The sequence below is a fragment of the Sus scrofa genome, chromosome 14 (genome assembly GCF_054392235.1).
Source record: "Sus scrofa isolate SSC_HxYL_T2T_F1_AM1 chromosome 14, Sscrofa_HxYL_maternal_Yorkshire_Landrace_v2.0, whole genome shotgun sequence".
NCBI classification, from domain to species: Eukaryota; Metazoa; Chordata; class Mammalia; order Artiodactyla; family Suidae; genus Sus; species Sus scrofa.
The window spans coordinates 49581915-49605404 of record NC_139396.1 but is presented as its reverse complement, the minus strand read 5'-3'; the positions used below and the strand labels follow the sequence as shown (position 1 = coordinate 49605404).

Genomic DNA, 23490 nt, shown 5'->3' with positions numbered 1-23490 from the left:
AGCATTGAGAACTTTGTCTAGATACTCATGTTGCAACAGAACAAAGGCTGGGGGAAAAAATGTAATTGTAATGTATACATGTAAGGATAACTTGATCCCTTTGCTGTACAGTGGGAAAATAAAAAAAAATTTTTAAAAAAAAGTACTCAATGCTATTACTGTTGGCTTGTTAAATGCCAGCAAATAACTGGACAAATATTCTGTAACGTCACTATTCTTGGGTCTGCTAGAAGGCACAGCTGGAGAAAGGGATGCCCTCCCTCGGGGTACAGGCGCCAGAGTCAGCACAAAAGGCCCAAATCCTCTATCACCATTCTCAAAATTCACTTATTAAGGAAGCTATTGTGCAGTGAAATGAATTTACACAGCATCCCCTACAGAAGAGACAGACACAGAGAACATTCTAGAAAGACAACAGGGGGGGTCCCCTCCACTGTGGCCTCTTATATCTGAGCTTGGGAGAATTGATATAAATTAAATGCACAGAGCCCGTGACTGCTGTCTGCATCTAGTGAGCAAACAGCACAGAAGTTCCTCAGACAAGTCACAGGTAGACGGCTCTGCTTCCGGGGCAGCTGAGTCTCCAGACTGTTCCCACACTGGTTCCTCCACAGCCCTCGGGGATGGTGATAAGCATTGCTGTGAGGCCACCTCCCTTAGGACCACGGATCCAGCCCACGCAGCCGCATGGCCCAGGTTCTGAATAGAGACACAGAGCCCCAAAAGATCAGAGCAGCGATGTTATCACAGGAGTTGGTAAGGACAAGGAGAGCCTGGCACCCTGGTGGGAATGGAAAATGGTGTAGCTGCTCTGGAATACCCATCTGACTGTTTCTCAAACAATTCAACAGAGTCACCACGTGACCCAGCAATTCTGCTCCAAGGTATCTACCCGAGAGCAATGAAAGCATACGTTCACACAGAAACATACATGATTATTCATGGCAGCATTATTCTTAATGGCCCCAAAGTGGAAACAACCCAACGTCCATCACCTAATGAATGAAAACATGGTCTTTCCACACAACGGAACATGATTCAGCCATAAAACAGAGGGACACACTGACACAGGCTACGACATGGATGAACCTTGAAAACATGTTACATGAAAGAAGCCGCTCACATCTTATGTAATTCTATTTACACGAGATGGCCAGAATAGGTAAATCCACAGACACAGAAAGTAAATTAATAGTTGCCTGAGGCTGAGAGAAATGGGGAGTGACTGCTAACAGGTATGGGGTTTCTTTGTGGGGCTGATGGAAATGTTTCAAAATTGATTGTGGCAGGACTTCCCTGGTGGCTCAGTGGGCTAAGGATCCAGTGTGGTCACCACTGTGGCTGAGGTTACAGCTGTGGCCCCGCAGCTTCCAAATGCTGTAGACACAGCTGGGGGAAAAAAATTGATTGTGGTGATGTTGCACAGCCCTGTGAACATGCTACAAATCACTGAGCTGTACATTTTTAAAAGGTGAGTTTTATACTATGTGAATTAAAAATTCCTCCCGTCAAATGAATTGTCACACTTCAGGGTGCTGTTTGCTAAGTTTCCATTTTCAAACTCTTGGTTTGGGCAGGATTTAATTTTTGTTACTCTCTTGAGTAGGAAACATCACAGATGGAAGATTCTGGCTCATTCGGGGGGACAAATGCCAAGAGAGAAAAAGGGGGGGTCCAGGCAGGGATGTGAAGATGCAGTTCAGGCCTCGGCTCAAAGCTAAGACTCCCCTCAGGGGGACGATGGGCAGGGACCAGATTCCACATCCCGGAGAAACACCCCTCCCCCAGATGCTGGGTCCCCAAGGACGTTGCATCCCTGGTCTCTACACAGCAAGGCAGGCCCGCTTCCCAGCCCCCACTCACCCAATGCCTTTCACAGACTTAATGTAGAGACTCAGCTGAAGCTTCACAGAGCAGTTCATAGGGATCCCGGTGACCTGCAGCAACAAAGACAGTGAGGGGCCTGGCCTCCCTGGAGCCCCCGGGACACCTTCAAACAGCCCTCTCCCTGGTCAAGCTCGAGACGGCCCATCTGCTGGGGTCTCCGCTACCCACTCTAAGCACTGATGGGGAAACATGCTTCCCCAGTGGCTCTTATGCCCACGACCTTGCGGGATCCCCTCTAGAGAGCCAGCCTCTAGCTGGATGGAAAGAAACGTATCCTTTCCATCTGTCCGCTTACAACAATGCTTCCTCAAGGGCAGAATGATATTTTCTTGTCATCGCCCCCTCTCCATCCTCCAAATGAAATAAAATAGATGTGCATGTTGATGAAGTCGCCGTCTTCTCCATTCACCCCGTCATCATCTCAAAGAGAAAGTCTGCATCAGGGACCTTCCCCCTTTCTTAAAAAATGTTTTAGGGTTGTTCCCATTGTGGCGCCGTAGGTTAAGAACCCAATGAGTATCCATAGTATCCATGAGGATGCGGGTTCGATCTCGGACCTCGCTCAGTGGACTAAGGATCTGGCATTGCCACAAGCTGCAGCATAAGTCATGAATGCAGCTCAGATCTGGTGTTGCTGTGGCTGTGGTGCAGGCTGGCAGCTGCAGCTCTGATTCGACCCCTATCCTGGGAACTTCCATAGGCTGCAGGTGAAGCTGTTAAAAACAAACAAACAAAAAAAATTGGCCATGCCTTCGGCATGCAGATGTTCCCAGGCCAGGGATAGAACCTGGACCACAGCAAGGACCTGATCCACTACAGTGACAATGCCAGATTCCTTAACCCACTGAGCCACATGGAAACTCCCTTTCATTCTTCTTATTTTTTCTTTATTTATTTTGTCTTTTTAGGGCCACACCTGCGGCATATGGAGGCTCCCAAGCTAGGGGTCCGATCAGTGCTGTAGCTGCCGGCCTACGCCACAGCTACCGCAATGCCAGATCCAAGCCACGTCTGCAACCTATAGCACAGTTCATGGCAATGCCGGATCCCTGACCCACTGAGTGAGGCCAGGGACAGAACCTGTGTCCTCATGGATACCAGTCAGGTTCATTAACCGCGGAGCCACGACAGGAACTCCTAATTCTTATTTTATACTGGAGTATAGTTGATTTACAATGTTGTGTTAGTTTGAGGTGTACAGCACAGTAATTTGGTTAGCCGTATACATATATCTATTCTTTTTCAGATTCTTTGGTGGGAATGTAAACTGGCGTAGCCACTATGGAGAACAGTATGAAGGTTCTTTCAAAAACCACAAACAGAGCTACCATATGATCCAGCAATCCCACTCCTGGGCATCTATCTGGAGAAAACCATAATTCAAAAAGATACACGCACGCCAATGTTCACTGCAGCACTCTTTACTAGCTGAGACAAGGAAGCAATCTAAATGTCCATCCAGAGAGGAATGGATAAAGATGCGGTACATGTACAAGGGAGCTTGCCTCTTTAACACACCTCCACCAAATCTCCCTTTCCACAGAGCTGGCCTCAGGCTCACATAAGGGCAGGCAACGGCATTTTACAGAGGGCCTAGAGAAATTTTTTCATGTTTATTTTTATGGTTGCCTTCTTTATTCGAGAAATTTTCAATTTCCAGTTCAAGGTAGTGATAGAAGGCTTCCTTTGTGCAGGTATCCTTTTTTTTTTTTTTTTTTTTTTTTTAATGAGCTCTTTTTTTAAAATTTTGGCCTACGCCCGAGGCATATGGAAGTTCTCAGGCCAGGGACTGAACCCATGCCACAGCAGTGACAATGCCAGATCCTAAACTCCCTGAGCCACCAGGGAACCCCCGAGATCTTTTTTTAGGGGGGTGGGGGTAGTAAGTTGATAACAGCAAGTGACATGTACATGATGCAAGAGTTCCCACTGTGGCACAATGGAATTGGCGGCATCTGTGGAGCTCTGACTGAGATGCAGGTCCAATCCCCATGCTGGCACAGCAGGTTAAGGATCCAGCATGGCTGGCCAAGGTCCAAACTGCAGCTTGGCTCTGATGCCTGGCCTGGGAACTCCATACTTTTTTCCTTTTTTGGCCAACAAAACATATATGACCCAAACCAGGGAAATGGTTGCAGAATGACACCAGGAAATTATAGTGGAAAGGAAGTGAGGGTTGAGGACAGACTCTGCTTCTTTGCTGAGACCCTTCAGCTCATCTGGAAAATGGAGACAATTGTGCCCACCTCACAGGGTGCTACAAGGGCAAAACAAGGGACACAAGAGAGCCACACTGAGGCCATAAAGGCTTGCATCAGTGTCACACACACCAATTGGAAAGGGTATTATCTTCCAACATTCCATGGCACCCTGAGGTCTTTTAGGGCCCCAGGAACACAGAAGAACTGGCAAAAGGCCATGCTCCCATGACCCAGGAGCATTTGAACTTGAGAACTGGGCAGACGGGAATGCAGAAGAATGCCTGTGCAGAAGAACGCTGAGTCAGCACGCCTCAGAAAGGCCTGCGGGTGAGGCGGCCCCTAGATGGTGTCTGAGATGCCGGATTTCAGGAGGGCTCCTCCCACTTCCCAACAGATAAGAGGGGCTCCCTGCGCCTGCACGGTCTGTACAAACAGCTCGGATTATGCAGACATCTGCTTTCCTCCCAGGAGTCTGGAATTTGGGTCCGTGCCAGCAGAGGGTGCTCACGCGACCAGCCCCTATCTGAAACCCTGGGCGCTGAGTCTCTAGTGGGAGTTCCTAGTAAAGGACACTCTCAAGGGGAATGAAGAGTGTCCCGTGACTCCCCTGGGGAGGGCTCTGGGAGCCTGTGCCTGCTTCCCCCAGATGTCACCCACACGCCTTTCCCTTTGCTGACAGTGCTTTGTCCCTCACTATCACGCATCACAGTCATGAGTCCAACCAGAGGCTGCCCCCTGCGAGTCCGCCGAGCAAACCATCCAATCGGAGGTGTGGTCCTGGAGACCCTGACAGCCTCTCCAGATGCCACATTCTGAGGTCTCCACTAGGAGACCACTTCCTTCCCCCAGGACATGTGTTTCTCTTTCTCCTTGGCTGTTCCCCCAGCTCTGTCCCATTACCTCTTCTTTTTTCTTTTTTCTTTTTTTATTAAAGTATAGTTATTTATTAAAGTAGAGTTCCTGCCACGCCATAGCTCAGTGGTGATGAACCCGACTAGTATCCATGAGGATTCAGGTTCCATCCCTGGCCTCACTCAGTGGGTTGAGGATCCGGTGTTGCCGTGGGTGTGGTGTTGGCCAGCAGCTGAGGCTCCAATTCGACCCCTAGCTTGGGAACTTCCATATGCCGCCCTAAAAAGACAAATAAATAAATAAATACCGATGATTTACAGTGTTGAGCCAATTTCTGCTGTACAGCACAGTGACTCAGTCATACACATTCTTTTTCTTATACTATCTTCCATCATGTTCTGTCCCAAGAGATTGGATATAGTTCCCTGTGCTGTACAGTAGCCCACTCCTGGGCATTTATCCAGACAAAACTACAGTTCAAAAGGATACATGCCACCTATACTTTACAAAAAAATTTCTTTAAATCTTACTATATAGCACAGGGAACTATATCCAATCTCTTGTGATACAAGGTGATAGAAGATAATAAGCAAAGAGTTTCCACTGTGGCTCAGCAGGTTAAGAACATGCCTAGTATCCATGAGGACCAGGTTCAATCTCTGGCCTCACTCAGTGGGTTAAGGATCTGGCCTTGCTGTGAGCTGTGGTATAGGTTGAAGATACAGCTCGGATCCGGCATTGCCGTGGCTGTGGCCTAGGCTGGCAGCTGCAGCTCTGATTCAACCCCTAGCCTGGGAACTTCCATACGCTGCAAGTGCAGACCTAAAAAAAAAAAAAAAAAAAAAAAAAAAGATAACAAATGAAAAAGAATGTGGGAGTTCCCGTCGTGGCACAGTGGTTAACGAATCCGACTAGGAACCATGAGGTTGAGGGTTCGGTCCCTGCCCTTGCTCAGTGGGTTAACGATCCGGCGTTGCCATGAGCTGTGGTGTAGGTTGCAGACGCGGCTCGGATCCAGCGTTGCTGTGGCTCTGGCATAGGCTGGTGGCTGCAGCTCCAATTCGACCCCTAGCCTGGGAACCTCCATATGCCGCAGGAGCGGCCCAAGAAATAGCAAAAAGACCAAAAAAAAAAGAAAAATAATGTGTATATATGTATGACTGGGTCACTTTGTTGTACAGCAGAAATTGACACGACGTTGTAAATCAACTACATTTTAATTTTAAAAAGTTTATTAAAAGATACATGCACCCCAATGTTCATAGCAGCACCATCCACGATAGCCAAGACATAGAAACAACCTAAAAGAAGATGCGGTACGTACAGACAATGGAATCCTACTCAGCCACCACCTCTTCTTAGGCAAAGAAAGCCCTGCCCATTCCCCACCCCCACCCCCACACCTCAGAGAAGAGAAACTTGGACCCATGAGCCCATGCCAGTCACCACACCCTCCCTGGGTCTCAGGAGCAGAAAAGTAGGCACCAGAGAAGCTTCCAGCAGGCATGAGATCAGAAATCAACAAATAGATCCCAGGATCATCCTCCCGGATCAACAACAATGATATCAAAAGCCACTTCCCCTCCCTCTCTGCCTCACGTGGACCTGAAATGAAAAGCAGGAGAAGCCTATTTCTGCATCAGCTGACAGGCTGCTGCAAAACAGCTATTTGCCTCTCTCCAGACTCCCCAACTTAACTGCTTGTTTTTCAGTGTGGGGAAGAGGGAAGAAAATCCATACTCTAAAATGAAAGTCACTCATGAGAACAAAGAAAAAATCGTGTTCTAGCTGGAATTCCCAGAAGCCAGTAGAGAAAATGAGAGAGAGAGAGAGACAGAGACAGAGACACAGAGAGAAGCAGTGAAATGAATGAAGAGAAAGTGGGAAAACCATCTGTTTACTTTATAATAAAAGCCTTTTTTTTTTTTCTTTTTAGGGCTGCACTTGTAGCATATGCAAGTTCCCTGGGCTAGGGGTCAAATCGTAGCTACAGCTGAGGGCTATGCCACAGCCACAGCAACACTGGATCTGAGCCACATCTGTGACCTAAGCTGAAGCTTGCGGTAACACCAGATCTTTAACCCACTTAGGGAGGCCAGGGATTGAACCTGCATCCTCACAGACATTATGCTGGGTTCTTAAACCACGAGCCACAACGGGAACTCCTAAAAGCCTTTTAAAAATGCTTTAAAGGCTTAAGACGATATGGTAAAGGCTTAACTGTGTCTAACTGTAAAGAATGAATTCAAGGAGTTCCCGTCATGGCTCAGTGGTTAACGAGCCTGACTGGCATCCACGAGGATGAAGGTTCCACCTACACAGTCTCCTGGGATAGACCATGATGAGCAAGAATATAAAAAAGAATACATAGGAGTTCCTGTTGTGACTCAGCAGTAACAAACCCAACTAGTATCCATAAGGATGTGGGTTTGATCCCTGGCCTTGCTCAGTGGCTTAAGAATCCGGCTTCACTGTGAGCTGTGGTGTATGGTACAAACAAGGCTTGGATCCCAAGTTGCTATGGCTGTGGAGTAAGCCAGCAGCTGCAACTCCAATTCGACTCCTAGCCTGGGAACTTCCATATGCCACACCTGTAACTCTAAAAAAAAATACACACACACACACACACACACACTACACAAATATATATAAAAGAATATATATGAATATTAATATATAAGAATGTATATATAATATATAAGAAGAATAATATGTGTAAGAATGTGTGTATATATATATACATCTGAGGCACTTAGCCATACAGGAGAAATTGGCACCACACTGCAAAAATTTAAAAAAAAAAAAAAGGAAGTCTGAGGAGCACAAAAGAAAACAGCCTAGAATAGCATCAGGCAGGAGAACTTCCAAAAAGGCTTGTGGGGAGTCCATGAGTTTCCACTCAGGAAGCAGAAACCCAGAGAATTCTTTGATCCATGATAAAAAGCCACTGAGTCATGGGCAAATATGCACTGAATGGAAGCACTAAGAGAAGAAGCAGCTGGCTAAAGACAGGCCCGGGGGAGGACCACAAGGACAGGTCTGACACCCATCTGGCCCCTGTTTGTAGACAGAACATCACATGGGACAAATTCCCCAGAACCCAGTTTATCTGCAAGATGTTCCAGGCTCTCAGTGGTATCTAAAGATCTTATGGTGTGTTGGCACAGCCAGAGGGCTGCCTCTGGCTAATCTGCAGACTGATAACTCCTAATTAATTCACTGTCTTATGATCCTTTTATAGAGACAATTCCCTTATAAAAAGATAATAAAATCCTTGAACTATGGAGTCAGGAAAAACTTTGATGGCTTGATAGCCTAGAAGCTGTTGATGCCAAAGAAATCCAGGCTTCCCACCATCCCTGCCCTGGAAAAGCTTGGTGCCTGGTGGTGAGAGGAGGGGGCCAAGAGTTTGGAGTTCCTGCTATGGCACAAGGGTTAAGAAGCCCACTGCAGCAGCTCAGGTCCCTGGAGAGGAGTGGGTTGGATCCCTGGCTTGGCATGGTAGATTAAAGGATCTGGCATTGCTGCAGCTGTGGCTAGGATTCAATCTCTGGCCCAGGAACTTCCATATGCCATGAGTTTGGCCATTAAAAAAAAATGTCAAGAAAAATAAAAGGAGTTTGTGTTGTGACTCAGCGGGTTAAGAACTCAACATAGGGTCCATGAGGATTCAGGTTCAATCTCTGGCCTCATTCAGTGGGTTAAGGATCCGGTGTTGCTGCAAGTTGCAGCATAAGTCACAGATGCAGCTTGGGTCTACTGTTGCTGTGGCTGTGGCATAGGCCAGCAGCTGCAACGTGATTTGGCCTGGGGACCTCCACATGCCACAGGCAGCAGCCTAAAGAGGAAAAAACAAAACAAAACGAAAAGCAAGAGTACATCAAACAGATATTCCCCCCCCCCCCCGCAATAGGCTGGCAAGGAGGGGCTTACCGGATGAATGTCCAGGAACAAGGAATGCTCTTCTGTGTTAGGGTGGAGGCCAGACACTGCCTCTGCCAGAACTGGGTCAGCATTGTAGAAGTGAGGATGGGAGAGAAACAAGGGTGCATCTAGAAGGCAGAAGGGCAGAGAGGGGGTGTCAGACAAGGAGAGCATGTCGGCACATCCAGAAGCCTGCTCCTGTCAGGCCCTGAGCTGGGCACAGGGATGCACAGATGATGAAACACAGCGACAGCCTGGAGTGCACCCCGCCCCCATGATGATGACAAGATGCAAACAACAATACCTAGACAGAGAGAATTCATCCATTCTGTAAATATTTACTTTAAGCACCCAAGAGGCACCAGGCACTGAAATCCAGCAAGGGACAAGCTCAGGGCCAGATGGATGGTAAACTGGGGTCTGCTGCTTCTAGCAGGAAAGATCAAAGGAGGGAAAAGAAGGTGGCTCAAAGATGCCAGGCAGAGACGGTCAGGGGATGGCATTCCAAGTCGAAGGGACTGCAGAAGCAAATGCAGGGAGGTGGGAGAATGCATGGTACCTATGGAGCAGACAGTGTGGAGGGGAATTATGGGAGTTGAGGATAGAAAGACTTGAACTTGGGTGAGAGGAAGGGCATCTGGATCGCCAAGCCAAGCAGCCTGGATTGTCTTCTGCAGGCCACGCAGCAATGGTCAGAGATGCTTGGGTGCACACACCTCTGGCCAGGTGTCCCCAACATCCATGGGGCGGGGGGAGAAGACACACCTGCTTTGCTCCTTCTCTCCCAGCATCTGGTCTGCAGGCTGGACGCCAACATGTGGGAACAAGGACTGACTCGGGTCCCAATGAGTGAGAAATTCACACCCAGATACCTGAGGCTGAACCTTTCCATCAATGGACCCAGCAAGGCAAACACCAAGGCATCCTCATGTGCTCAGGACAACAGACAACAGGCCTGATGGACAACGAGTTAATGAGGAAAAGAATAAGCCTCTCTCAAACATTCACAAGGAGGGGAGTTCCTGTTGTGGCTCATTAGTATCCATGAGGATGCAGGTTCGATCCCTGGTCTTGCGCAGTGGGTTACGGATCGGGCATTGCCGTGAGCTTGGTGTAGGTCGCAGATGTGGCTTGGATCTGGTGTGGCTGTGGCTGTGGCGTAGGCTGGCGGTGACAGCTCTGATATGACCCCTAGCCTGGGACCCTTCATATCCTGTGGGTGTGGCCCTAAAAAGACTAAACAAACAAACAAACAAAAAAAACCTCACAAGGATCCAGAACAGGCAAGTCACAGAGACAGAACACAGACTGGTGGTGGCGGGGGCTGGGGGAGGAGAGATGGGGAGGAAGTGCTAATGGGTACAGAGTCTCCTTTTGGGTGGATGAGAATGTTCTGGAACTAGACTGTGGTGGTGGTGGCACATTTTGAATGTACTAAATGCCACTGAATTGTGTTACATGAGCTTCACCTAGATACAAAAAAAGAAAGAAAAACTTACAAGGTTGCATTCCCTAAAACCAGCAGCCCATCTGCTCCCAGCCAGGTGACCTGAATTCCTATTTATGTGTGTCTGGCAACCTCACATGTCTAGATTTTTTCTTTTCTTAGCAAAGCCAAGCACTGGTTTGAAAGAAAAGCTGGGATTTTTACTGCTGTCTGACTTCATTTTTCCCAGAGTCCTTTTACACTCGTTGTTGTAATGTTTCTCCACAATAATTTACTCCTGCTAGTACCTCTTGGATGTGGCCATATCCAGATACCCCTGCCTGCACTGTCACATCATGTGCTTCCTTGAAGCAACTGCCACTGCTTTACTTAAACAGCTCTATTTTAAAAGGAGGAGTTTTTTGTTTTTTGTGGGTTTTTTGCTTTTTACGGCCGCACCTGTGGCATATGGAAGTTCCCAGGCTAGGAGGCTAGGGGTCCAGTCAGAGCTGCAGCTGCCAGCCTACACCACAGTTCACAGCATCACCAGATCCTTAACCCACTGAGCAAGGCCAGGAATTGAACCTGAATTCTCATGGATCCTAGTTGGGTTTGCTACCACTGAGCCACGATGGGAACTCCTCACTTGTTTTCTCACTAGCATCCATGCAGGTGTTTCTATTTTATTTCCAAACAGACTTAGAGAGACAACACCCAGGTAATAAGCGGTAATCAATTTATAGCTTTATGGCACACCTAAACAGACCTAATTGCCCAGAATCACCACAGATTATGATTAAGAGGTTCTACTGAGCAAGTATGAGGGCCTTACCCAGTACAGAGATTGGAGGAGAGAGAGTTCTCTGGGTCCAAGACATTTTCAAGGCCCAGAAAGAGAAATGTATTGGTATTTCTTATCTTCAGATAAAATGCCACAGAAATACAGATGCAGGTGCACCCAAAGACATGTATGAGAATGTTCTAGGAGCAGAAAGGTAGAAGAGATAAGGAAACAGAGGCGTGGTCCCACTATGGAATACTATGCAGCAATGAAGAGGATGCCCTCAACAACAAAGATGGACCTCACCAATGCAAAAATAAGTGAAAGAGGTCAAGAAAAAGAGAAGAAAGGAGCAGATGCTTTATGAGCCCCTTCACATAAAGACCAAAGGCAGGAGTTCCCCTTGTGGCTTGGTGAGTTAGGAACTAAAATAGTGTCTGTGAGAAGTTGGGTTTGATCCCTGGCCTCACTCAGTGGGTTAAGGATCCAGCATTGCCGCAAGCTGTGGACATAGGTCACAGACCCAGCTTGGATCCAGCATTGCTATGGCTTTGGTGAAAACCTCAGCTGCAGCTCTGATTTGACCCCTAGCTTGGGAACTTCCATAGACAACAGATGCGGCCATATTAACAACCACAAAAAAAAAAAAAAAAAAAAAAAAAAAGGTAAGGAAAAAAGAAAAAACAGACCAAAGGCAAGCAAAGCCTTGGTGTTGGAAGGCCAGTGACTGGGAGGGGCCATGGGGAGGGGGTGCCTGGGCCACTTCTGTTCCCCTTCTCTATCACTTTGTGGAATTTCAAACTGCACGCGCCATTTGGACATCTCTCTGCATAAATGTCCACTTCAATGTAAAAGAAAAATCTTTACTTATGTAATACATAATACAAATAATTCTCTTGCACTTTTGAAGTTCTTTCGGCACATATGCTAAGAGGGTGCAATTTTCATCCCTAGCCCTCAGTAGTGGATGAATATACTGTTTCTGCCTGTTGGTTTCTTCTGGAACCTACACCCTGATTAAGCCCCTCCCCTATTCTCAGCCTCCTGCTATGTGGGTGCTGGCCCCACCCTCTAGAGCCAGGAGCTAAGCATGTGACAGACTGGCCAATCAGCATAGCCCACGCTTGGCCACTGATTGGTTCACGCAAGCCCCCGGAATCAGAGAAAACTCTGGGACTTTTGCTGAGATGAAAAGGACCCAGTTGCCCCTTTTCTGTAAGGATGCAGAACTGGGAGGAGGTGAGCCTAGAGCCACAGGGGGAGAACCTGCCTGGCAGCAAAGCCAGTCCAGAGGAAAACTGAGCTGGCACATAGCAAAAGGCAGTTCCAGACAAGCTCTGAGCACTGGATCCATGCCTAACACAAAGATCTGCTCTGGAATTTTAGTTACACAAACCAAAAAGTACCCTTTTAGGCCTAATGAGGTTGGGTAGTATCTGCCACTTGTCACAGCAACTATACTGTACAGTCTATCGGGTCTCCGCACTGTCAGCTCACCTACAAGCAGAACTTCCTGTAGACACCAATGAAGAAAGAATTAAACAGGGGACTGGGGCAGGTGGGCCAGAAAAAGGCTATGACAGAGGTGGGCATTGCCAGGTCGCAGCTCCAAATAACTTCTCCCCTGGAGCACCCCATTCTGCCTGAACTTGGGAAACCATTCCAACCTGCTGACAGTCCTTCCTCCAAACTGTGCTGCAAACCACCCTTCTCAAATCCCCATCTGCGGCTAGAAATATGGCTCCAACCAAAGAGGCCCCCAAAGGCAAGACCCAGAAAGATGAGGAGTGGCTCTCTGTCCTGTCAGTTGTATGAGCTTAGTCCTGCCCCAGCCTGGAACCTCAGTTACCTAAGTGCAGGATATACCCACACACTCATACGCTCCCATATTGTGTGAGTACCCACTGGGGCACAATTCTAGAAGCTGAAGACAGAGCCCTGCCTACAGTGTTTATAATCCAATGGAGGAGACAGACAATAAAATAAATACACGCTCAGTGATTTTCAGGAGCAATGAGCGCCAGGAAGATAATAAAAGGTGAAATGACGGAGTGTAGCTGAGAGATGAGGGAAGGGCAACTTTAGAATGGGAAATCAGAGCAGGCTTCTTGGAAGAGGTGGCGTTTGAACAGACCAAGAGGGGGCGAGGGAATGATCCACATAAATCCACATGGATGCCTGGGGAACAGCTGATACAAAGACCCTGAGGTGGGACCAAACTAGATATAGTCCAGAAAAGGGAGAAGGCAGTGGGGCTGAAGCATATTGGTGGGGAAAGCATGGGGAGAAAAGATATTAGAGAGGCCAGCAGAGGCCAGATCCTGACAGCACTGAGGCCTTGGTAAGGGCTTTGCTCTACCCACACAGGGAGCTGGTAGGTATTTGAAGCAAAGGGTTGGGTGGCAGCCCAAGTTTCTGAAAGGTCCCCTGGGCTGCTCTCGGGAACTGTGTCACATAGAACTTTCTACCACAATGAAAATGTTCTCCATCTCCGCTGTCCGTCCCATAGGACGGTAACTAGGCATGGGTACGTGGGATCATTGGAAATGTGGCCAATGGGACTAAGGCACTACCTTTTTAATCTGATTTTATTCAAATCAAGTTCAATTTAAATAGCCACACAAGGCCAGTGGTGACCGCACTGGACAGTCTGGGAAACAGATCACACGTAGGGCAGCAACAATGTGAGAGGAAGGCCAACTAGAAGGGCCTGGACCATGAGGTGGCTGGAGAATGGGAGAGGGGATGAGCTCAGGACTTAATCTGGAAGCTCCCAGTGGCCTGTTGGGTTAAGGATCCAGCATTGTCACTGCTGTGGCGAGTGTTCGATCCCTGGCCCGGGAATTTCTGCATACCATGGGCATGGCCAAAAAACAAAAAAATAAAGGGCTTGGGAGTTCCCGACATGGCTCAGCAGTGATGAACTCGACTGGTATCCATGGGGGTTTGATCCCTGGCCCCACTCAGTGGGTTAAGGATCCGGTGTTGCTGTGAGCTGTGGTGTAGGCCAAGGGCTACAGCTCTGATTCGACCCCTAGCTTGGGGACCTCCATATGACGCAGGTGCAGCCCTAAAAAAAAAAAAAGATAAGAAAGAAGAAAGAGAGAGAGAGAAGGAGGGAGGGAGGATGGACTTAATTTGGAGGCAGGCCCTCCGGGTGAGAGGAGGGGAATGGAGCTGACATCCAAGTATCAAAATTGAGCCTGTGGGGTGAGGGTGTCTCAGCGCCTGGCACACAACTGAGAAATCTGGCTACACCTGAGGACAGTGTGCCAGTGACTACACTCAACCCCACAGCTGCACACCCCTGAACAAGACTTCATGGAACCATAGGGCTGTTGCCACCTTCTCTCTCTCCCCTGATGGGGTGAAAGGTCCTCCCCAAAAAGCCTCGTTCCCAAGCTGCATATCATGGTGTGGGGGGCAGAGGGATGTCCTTCCGAAAAATGTCCGCATCCTAGCCCCCCGGGACACAAGAATAAATCAGGTTATACGCCAAAGGGGATTAGGCTGCAGGAAGAATTAAGACTGCTAATCGGCTGAAAATAGGGAGCATGGCCTAAATTATCCAGGCGGCCCCATAGAGTCTCCGGGGAGGTTAAAACTGGAAAAGGGAAGCAGAAGAGAGCAAGGAAAAGAGATGTGACCTCAGGCATGGGGTCAGATAGCAGTGATGTGGCTGGTCTTGAAGATGGAGGAAGGGAACCCCGAGCAAGGAATTCTAGGGGCCTCTGGAAGCTGCCAAATGTAAGAAAATTATGCTCCCTTCCAGCCTCCAGAAAGGTACTCGGTCTGAGGACACCTGGCTCTTAGTCCAGAGTGACCCGTGACTTCTGAACTATAGGACTGCTTACGATAAGACATGGGTGCTGTTCTGAGCCACCAAGTTGGTGGGAATTTATTACAACAGCAACTGATATACACAGCATATTTTTTTTAAGTTATCTTTCTGCTGCCCTCATTATCTCCAGCTTAATGGGATTATCAAGAGTACAGAGGCCAGGAATTAACCAGACAGTATGGGGGGGGGCAGATAAGGCCCTCATCACACCACACCCTCTCACCCTCCCACTCTTCCACCAAGGATGACACGTACTGAACCTGCAGGTGCTAACATTCTGAATTCCAGACTCCATGCACGGGCAAAAGCCCTCATTGGGTGGGTAGACAGAGCCATTGGCGAATAAGGTGTTGGGAGCCACGAAACGAAAGGTGGGGATGCCTTCAAACACCCCCTGCTCCTTGTAGATGAGCTTCATGGACCTGAGGAAACAGATGATAGAGGGTGACAACCAGAACATGGTGGCTGGGGAGTTCCCATAGTGGCTCAGCAGGTTAAGGACCCGACAGAGCCTCCGTGAGGATGTGGGTTCGACCCCTGACCTCGCTCAGTGGGTTAAGGATCCAGAGTTGCCATGAGCTGTGGTGTAGGTCGAAGACTCGGCTCAGATCCTACGTTGCTGTGGCTGTGGTGTAGGCTGGCACTGCAGCTCTGATTAGACCCCTAGCCTGGGAACCTCCATATGCCGTGGGTATAGCCAGAAAGAAAAAAAGAAAAAAAAAGTAAGATGGTCAATATTTGGCTTCCTAACCCCTTTGACTCTGTGTTTTATAAAATTATAAATAACAGTATGTGCTTGACTAATTTAAAAATGTAGAAATAAATCATAAGTTAGAAAAAATTAAATTAAAATTAATTTCACCTATCTCTCATTACCTTTTCTTTTTTTTTTTTTTGTCGGGATGTGTGGGATCTGAGCCACATCTACGACCTACATACACTGCAGCTTGTGGCAATGCCGGATCCACTGAGTGAGCCCAGGAATCGAACCCACATCCTCACAAAGACTATGTTGGGTTCTTAACCTGCTGAGCCATTATGGGAATTCCCTTGTTACATTTTTTTTTTTTTTAACTTGGCCACTAGAAAGTTTAAAGTTGCAAGTGGGACTTGCATTATATTTTTATTGGCAAGCACTGGCCTAGACAATAGTATTATATCAAGGCCGAATTTCCTCGTTTTGATAATGTACTCTAAAGGGTTCAGGAAAAATAGAGAGAGAGAGAAGTGTGGGATGCAAGTGAGCCAAAGAGCGACAGCTGGGAAAGGGTGCACTTTTTTTTTTTTTTTTTTTTTTTTTTTTCCAGCATCTGCGGCATGTGGAAGTTCTGGGGCCAAGGGCTGAACCCACGCCACAGCTGCAGCCCGAGCCACAGCACTGACAAGGCTGGATCCCTAACCTAGTGCTCCACCTGAGAACTCCAAGAAAGGTGTGCTTTCTCACAACTTTTCCCCAGGTTGACATTTCTAGTTTGAAGAAGTGAACACAAGCAGAGCAAAGCACCACCACTCCCTAACACTCTGCCCTGGGTGTGTGGCCCTGAGTCCCACCCCCCTCCCCCACCACAACCGGGCCAGGACAGAACTCCCAGGGAACAGATGCCCACCTCATCTCTGCCGTGGCCCCCACGCCTGGTGCAATTGGGACTCCATAAAAGTTTGCTGGGGAGGCAGGTGTGTTGGTGTTTCCATTAGTGAGTTCCCAAGCAAAGGATTTGTCCAGAGTGGCCTGAGCAGAGCTGAGGACAGTGCAGCACCCAAAGAGGGGCTCTACGATGCAGGGTCTCTTCGTACCCATTAGCCAGGGCCATTGGAATTGTTTAGCCCCAAGCTGACCTCCTAGGCTGCCTCTCTGGAGTGAAGGGGCAGCAGAGAGGGATCCAGACATCTCAACATCCAGAGAGAAATTAGGGCAGCCGGACAGTCCCCATGGGGAGCCCACAGCTTGCCTTATTCCACGGTTCCTTGCGATCTTGCTCATTTTCTGCCTGTCCCCACCAACCAAGCCCCAACACCTGCCAACAGCCTCTCTCTGGGCTTTGCAAAAGCACCAGCAGCTGAGGCCTGGCTCTTCATGGTGCAACCAAAGAGAATTCAAGATGGCAACCAGGGCCAGTGGACGCATAGGGAGCCAAGCACTTCCCAAGTGCACACCAAAAGCCACCTGATTCAGCTCTGAGAATCCACAAAGCAGAATTTCCAAGGAGGCCCAGAATGTCCCACATCAGGGCAGTTACCGGCAGGCCTCGGGGCTGTAGAACTCCAGAGAGGATTCAGGAGTCATAAATGGTGCCCACATCTGCCCGGAAGTTCCATTAATCATGTTGCACTGATCGGAATGCCAGAAGTTGACCTGTAGGAAAGCATTCAGACATGGTCATGAAGTAGAGCAAGGCCTCTTAAAGAAATACTCTTGGGCACTGCCCACCTGAGCTGGGGGATGTCACCAGGCCCTGGGCCCTGTCATCCAATCGACAGAGACAGCCTGGCATAGCAGTAGAGGAGCAGACTGTATAGACAGATTGTTAACTGCAGCACCCCAACCCCTAACTGTGCATCCCTGAATGTGCAACTTTGCTGGGGACTCAGTAAATTCGTCTATAAAATGGGCCTGTCACCCACATCTCTAAGGAGCACAGTGACATCCTCACCTCTCAGGAAGTCACCAGACACCTCCTAAAAACAGATCAAGTTTGAAAATAGCACAGTAAGTAAAATATTTAAAATCATAACCGTGGCCACCAGGTGCTCTCAAAATGGCAGTTTCCAGAGTTCCCTGGTGGTGCAGCAGATTAAAGATCTGGCGTTGTCACTGCAGCAATATTGCTGTGGCTCAGGTTCGATTCCTGGCCCAGGAACTTCCGCATGCCTCAGGCACGGCCAAAAACAAAGCGAAAACAAATTTAAAAACAAAAACAAAAGCAGGAGTTGCCATCAACAATTAACGAACCTGACTAGCATCCATGAGGATGCAGGTTCAATCCCTGACCTCGGCTCAGTGGGTTAAGGATCCGGCGTTGCCATGAGCTGTGGTGTAGGCTGCAGGCGCAGCTGGGATCTGGCGTTGCTGTGGCTGTGGTGTAGGAGGGCAGCTACAGCTCCATTTAGCCCCTAGTCCGAGAACCTCCATATGCCAAAAATGTGGCCCTGAAAAAAAAAAAAAAAAATATATATATATATATATATATATATATATAGCATTTGCCTCTGGTTAGTGAGACTTGAACAGAAAAAAACAGACTTCTCACTTTCTACCCCTATCAAAAGGTTTTTAATCATGTGTACATTTTTTATACTGAAAAAGCAAGCCAAAGTGAATTTCCAGTGCCCATGCAGAATGGTTCTTACTGGCTGCAAAGGGTAATCCTGCCATCTGGGCACTGATGGAATATAATCTGTTTCCAGCCCTCAGGTCTTTGCAACCATCACCTTGTGAGCATTTGGAAGGTGTGGGCACCACCACTGCACAGTCACTTTCATGCATAATGAGGTAAGGCCACTAAGCTGAAAAAAGCGAGTTGCAAAACAATGCGCACAGTATAATTTCATTCTGTTCCAAGAGGAAAACACCCCACATGTGCAAATGTTCCCCATCGTGGCTCAGTGGTAATGAACCCAACTAGTATCCATGAGGACAGAACTCCGCCTCACTCAGTGGGTTAAATGAACTGTGGTGTAGGTGGCAGACACAGCTTGGATCTGGTGTTGCCATGGCTGTGGCGTAGGCCGGCAGCTGTAGCTCCGACTGGACCCCTACCCTCAGAACTTCCATAGGCTGTGGGTGTGGCCCTTAAAAAAAAAAAAAATAGGCAGTAAGATTATACCCCAAACTGATAATTGTGGGTTTCCTCTGTAGTTTGGGTGGGAGTGGGGCTGGGCCTGTGAAGTAATGCAAAGTGCACTTTATACCTATCTCTATTACTTTATTTTATTCTATTTTACTTTTTCTGCTGAAACTCAGGATCTAGTATTTTATTTATTTATTTATTTATTTATTTATTTTTGGCTGTGCCCAAAGCATGTAAAAATTCCTAGGCCAAGGATTGAACCCCCCCATAGCAGCGACCAGAGCTGTTGTGGTGACAACACCGGATCCTTAACTTGCTAGGCTACCAGGGAACTCCATTAATTTTTTTATTGTTTGCAGGGGGACACAAACATTCAGTCTATTGAAGAAATAGACACAAGTCGTTGCAGTGACAACACCAGATTCTTAACCCTTAGCACTATTATTTTATTTTATTTTATTTTATTTTTGCTTTTCAGGGCCACACACGCAGCAGATGGAGGTTCCCAGGCTAGGGGTCCAATCAGAGCTGTAGCTGCCAGCATACGCCATAGCCACAGCAATGCGGGATCAGAGCCACATCTGTGACCTATAGCACAGCTCAGGGCAATGCCAGATCTTTCACACACTGAGCGAGGCCAGGGATGGAACCCACATCCTCATGAATACTAGTCTGCGCGGCCATGACGGGAACTCCCTATTTTATTTTTTAATGTGGATATCTTCCTGTGTTTCTGGCATAATTTTCCCTTTCTTAATAATCTTTTAACGCAATGGATGGTTATATCATCAATGTAATGTTTTTGAAGCATTCTTATAAATGAAGCACCCAAGGAAAGAAATAATTCAGCTCCTAGCACACACTAGGTGCTAAATAAGTAGTTCCTATGCCCCACCCATCCATCAGGAACCAAGAGCTAGGTGAGCCTTAAGCACAGGTAGAACCCCCTACTCTGAGAGCATTCTCCTTGACAGATGCAACCACCCTGGGAGGCCGGCCCTGGCAGTCCCCACCATCCCCACCTGGCCCCTGTGCGCAGGCCGGCCTCGGCCTCTTGTCCTTACCTTGCTGAGCCCATTCCACTTGTCTACAAGGTGGATCCTGCTGAAGTCTTTGACCCCTGTGAACACGGTGAAGAGCCCGGAATCGGAGTTGTTGAGCTGCAGACAACAGCAGAGGATGACATCTTTAAGCCCCAGGATGGAGGCGAAGGCCCCCAAGGGCCAGTACTCAAGCCCACCTGCTTAGTTACAGGCTGTCCCCACTTCCCCCAGCAGATGGGACCTCATCATCTTGTTCATTGCTGGATCCCCTGCAGGGGACCAAGAGGACGAGGACTTAGAGGGTTTCTAGGAAGGACACTCCCCTGATGACAGTATCCCCTCCTGGAAAATGCCACCCCTGCCCTTTCCAACTCCAGGAAAGTCTGATTCTCCTCCCAGGTGAATGGTAGAGTCACCCCAGCCCCCGCCCCCCCAATAAAGCATGGCCATGTGACTTCTTCAATCAATGAACATGATCAATGAAAAAGGAGAGGAGTTCCCATTGTGGCCCAGCAGGTGAAGAACCCGAGTACTATCCATGAGGATTTGGGTTCCATCCCTGGCCCCGCTCAGTGGGTTAAGGATCCAGCGTTGCTACAAGCTGCAGCACAGGCCACGGAGGCAACTTGGATCTGGAGTTGCTGTGATGTAGGCCGGCAGCTGCAGCTCCGATTTGACCCCTAGCCTGGGAACTTCCATGTGCTGCAAGTGCAACCATAAAAAACAACAGAAAGAAAGAAAAGAAAAAGGAAAAGAGAAGTGGTATGTCACTGCCAGTACATGTGAATCTCGCCGTGCCTTCTGTTATTGCTATAGTGATCAGGGAAGGGCCTATCAGGCTGGAGCCTCTCTCAGCCTGGGTCCCTGAGTGACTGCAAGGAGCAGAAGCCCCCTGGCCACCCACACTGGACATGGCATACCGGCAAGAAATAAATCTTTGTTGTTTTAAGCCCCTGAGAACTGAGGGCTGCTTATGCTGGCTCAGCCTGAGAGATACAGGACCCAAGGTATCAAATACTTTCTAGACAGGAAGCACAGGCTTTGGCACTCAGAGAGTTATTTCTTAGAAACAGATTTCTTTTTTTCTTTACTTTTTTTTTTTTTTTTGGCCATGCCAAAATTCCTGGGCCAGGCATTGAACCCATGCCATAGCCGTGACCCAAGCGTCAGCAGTGACAATGCTGGATCTTTAACTGCTAAGGCCACCAGGGAACTCCTCTTAGAAACAGATTTCTAATTTAGAGCAAAGACATGCACAATGTACAAAGAAATGAGTGGGAATTCCCGTCATGGCGCAGTGGTTAACGAATCCGACTAGGAACCATGAGGTTGCGGGTTCGGTCCCTGCCCTTGCTCAGTGGGTTAACGATCCGGCGTTGCCGTGAGCTGTGGTGTAGGTCGCAGACGCGGCTCGGATCCTGCGTTGCTGTGGCTCTGGCGTAGGCCGGTGGCTACAGCTCCGATTCAACCCCTAGCCTGGGAACCTCCATATGCCGCGGGAGCGGCCCAAGAAATAGCAACAACAACAACAACAACAAAGACAAAAAAAGACAAAAGACAAAAAAAAAAAAAAAAAAAAAAAAAAAAAAAGAAATGAGTGACTGCTGGGTAAAATCTAGAAAGCACCCTTTTACCTCAGAGGACATCATACAACGAAAGGTGCAGCACCTGTTTGGAACTCAGTAAGGGTTATTTATTGGTCAAATGGCTACATCGATTACCAACTGGTTAAACAAACAGGCTCAAGAGCAGGGCCCAAGTTCAAAGCCTGCTCTGGCACCCTAATATCTGTGTGCCCTGTCACCTGTCCATTCAAGAGTTTCACAAACCCAAACTTCAGCCAATATAAGTGGTCAGTAACAGGAGCCATTCCAAAGAGGCACTGGGAGTATTAAAAGAGCTAATGTGTGAAAGCTGCTGAGCACAGTGCCTGAGAAATAATAGGAATTCAAAATGCTTTATTGTTATTATTATTAATATGTGCTCACCCAAAAGAATACCAGCATAATAAATTATAACAGACAAAGTGTATCAGAGACTGCTAGTTACCACCCAAAGTCCATTCTCCCCTTTCACCCTCATAACAAAACCCCAACCTTACTCAAGGGATCAACACACTAGATTAAAGACAACCTTTTCCAGCTTCCCTTGCAGCTAAGTGTGGTCACATGACTAAGTTCTGGCCAATGGAAAACAAGAGGAAATTGGGTTTTTTCGCTCCCAAAGAGGGATACAGCTGGGACGTGCAGTTTTGTCCTTGACTCCCCTGCCTGCCCCTCGATACCCCACTACTTCTTCCCTCCATCTGTGCTGTCTGGAATGTGAATGTGACAGCTGATGCTCCAGCAGCCACCTTGGACCATATGGTAACCTCGAGTATGGAAACCACAGCCTAAGGAGGGCAGAGCAGAGCAGGAGAATTCCAGGTCACTGACGAGTATGAAGCCACCACACCAACACTGAACAGTCACTACAGGAGACTGGGATTTCCACTATATATTGTCAAACATAGGTTATAGGTATGCTACTCAATTTGTAATCATTTTCATTCGTTTATAGGTTTGCAATATCCTTTGATAAGAATCATGCCACTTACCCCAAACTCGCCAACTTACCCACACACCCAGAACCTGTCATCCTGCCCAAAAATGTACTGAGCAGCTATCATATATCCAGACCAGAATTACAGTTTCTCCCTCCCACTACCCCAACACCAGATCAGCAGAGCCCAGAAAGGTTTAGGCTGGAGCAACACGGAGGGATCATCAAAGTCTGTGGTTGAGGGAGTCAAGGTCAGAAATCAGAGGCCAGGGATCCAATTCTACATCAGACCATGACTCAGACTCCTAATCACTACTCCTAATCACTCCTAATCACTACTCCTACTAGATTACCAGGAGTCAAGATAAAGAAAAAGCAGACAATTTGCGGCAGAGCTATAGCTGACATTTGTGACTTGCCTCCTAGGCAGCCATTCCCCTTTCTTCCAGCACCACCTCCAGTCATCTAAGTTCAACCTGAATCAAACTGCACCTGAATCCATCCCTAGAGTTTTCAAGTACATAAGCCAATAAATTCTCTATTTTGCTTAAGCCAATTTGAGTTAGGTTTTCTGTCATTCACAATCTACAGCCCCTGGACCCTAAGCCAGCTCCAAAAGCAAGGTGGTAGTGAGTTTCCAAGCTCTGTCGGTGGAGGACAAGACACAGGGTTTACACTTCTCATGGGGCAGCACTTACCTCAGCAAATAACCCGAACTTGCCCTTGAAGGGGAACATGTTGGGGAAGTACTTATTGATGAGATGTATGAGGGGGTCCTCGTAGCCCCACATAATCTCACCAACAGTGCGGTTCACGAAGGCGCGCTCGCCAAGGGCACTGAATGCAAAGGTCATGATCAGCTTCAGGCTCATGGGCCTATCCTCCATCATCACTGACGCGCTCTGCAAAGCCAAGGGACAGGGGTTAGAGGCTAAACAGCTGGACTTCAAGCCAGGCTTCAAGTCACAGTCCATTTAGGGACATGTTCGGGCCTACAGGGGTCCCCAGAGTGGACATGTGGGGTATTCTGTTTTAACGATAAAGGATATATATATGTGACTCCTTTATCCTTATATATACATAAAACCGAATCACTTTGTTGTGCAGCAGAAATCATCACAACATGTAAATCAACTATACTTTAATTAAACTTTAAAACACAGGAGAAAAAATGGATAAAGAGTACATAGCAAGGGGCTTTTTTCT

At 47.9% G+C, this 23490-nt stretch overlaps 1 protein-coding gene across 1 annotated transcript in view; it reads right to left on the bottom strand.

Moving 5' to 3' along the window:
- The window catches only part of SCARB1 (scavenger receptor class B member 1), a gene marked incomplete at its 5' end in the record, with an annotated part of 92148 nt that overhangs the window by 11565 nt on the left and 57093 nt on the right, over positions 1–23490 (bottom strand). Inside the window, 6 exon segments of the mRNA NM_213967.1 lie at positions 1864–1937; positions 8874–8992; positions 15168–15334; positions 17150–17265; positions 19765–19860; positions 22983–23186. Coding sequence (NP_999132.1) covers positions 1864–1937; positions 8874–8992; positions 15168–15334; positions 17150–17265; positions 19765–19860; positions 22983–23186 — 776 coding nt within the window.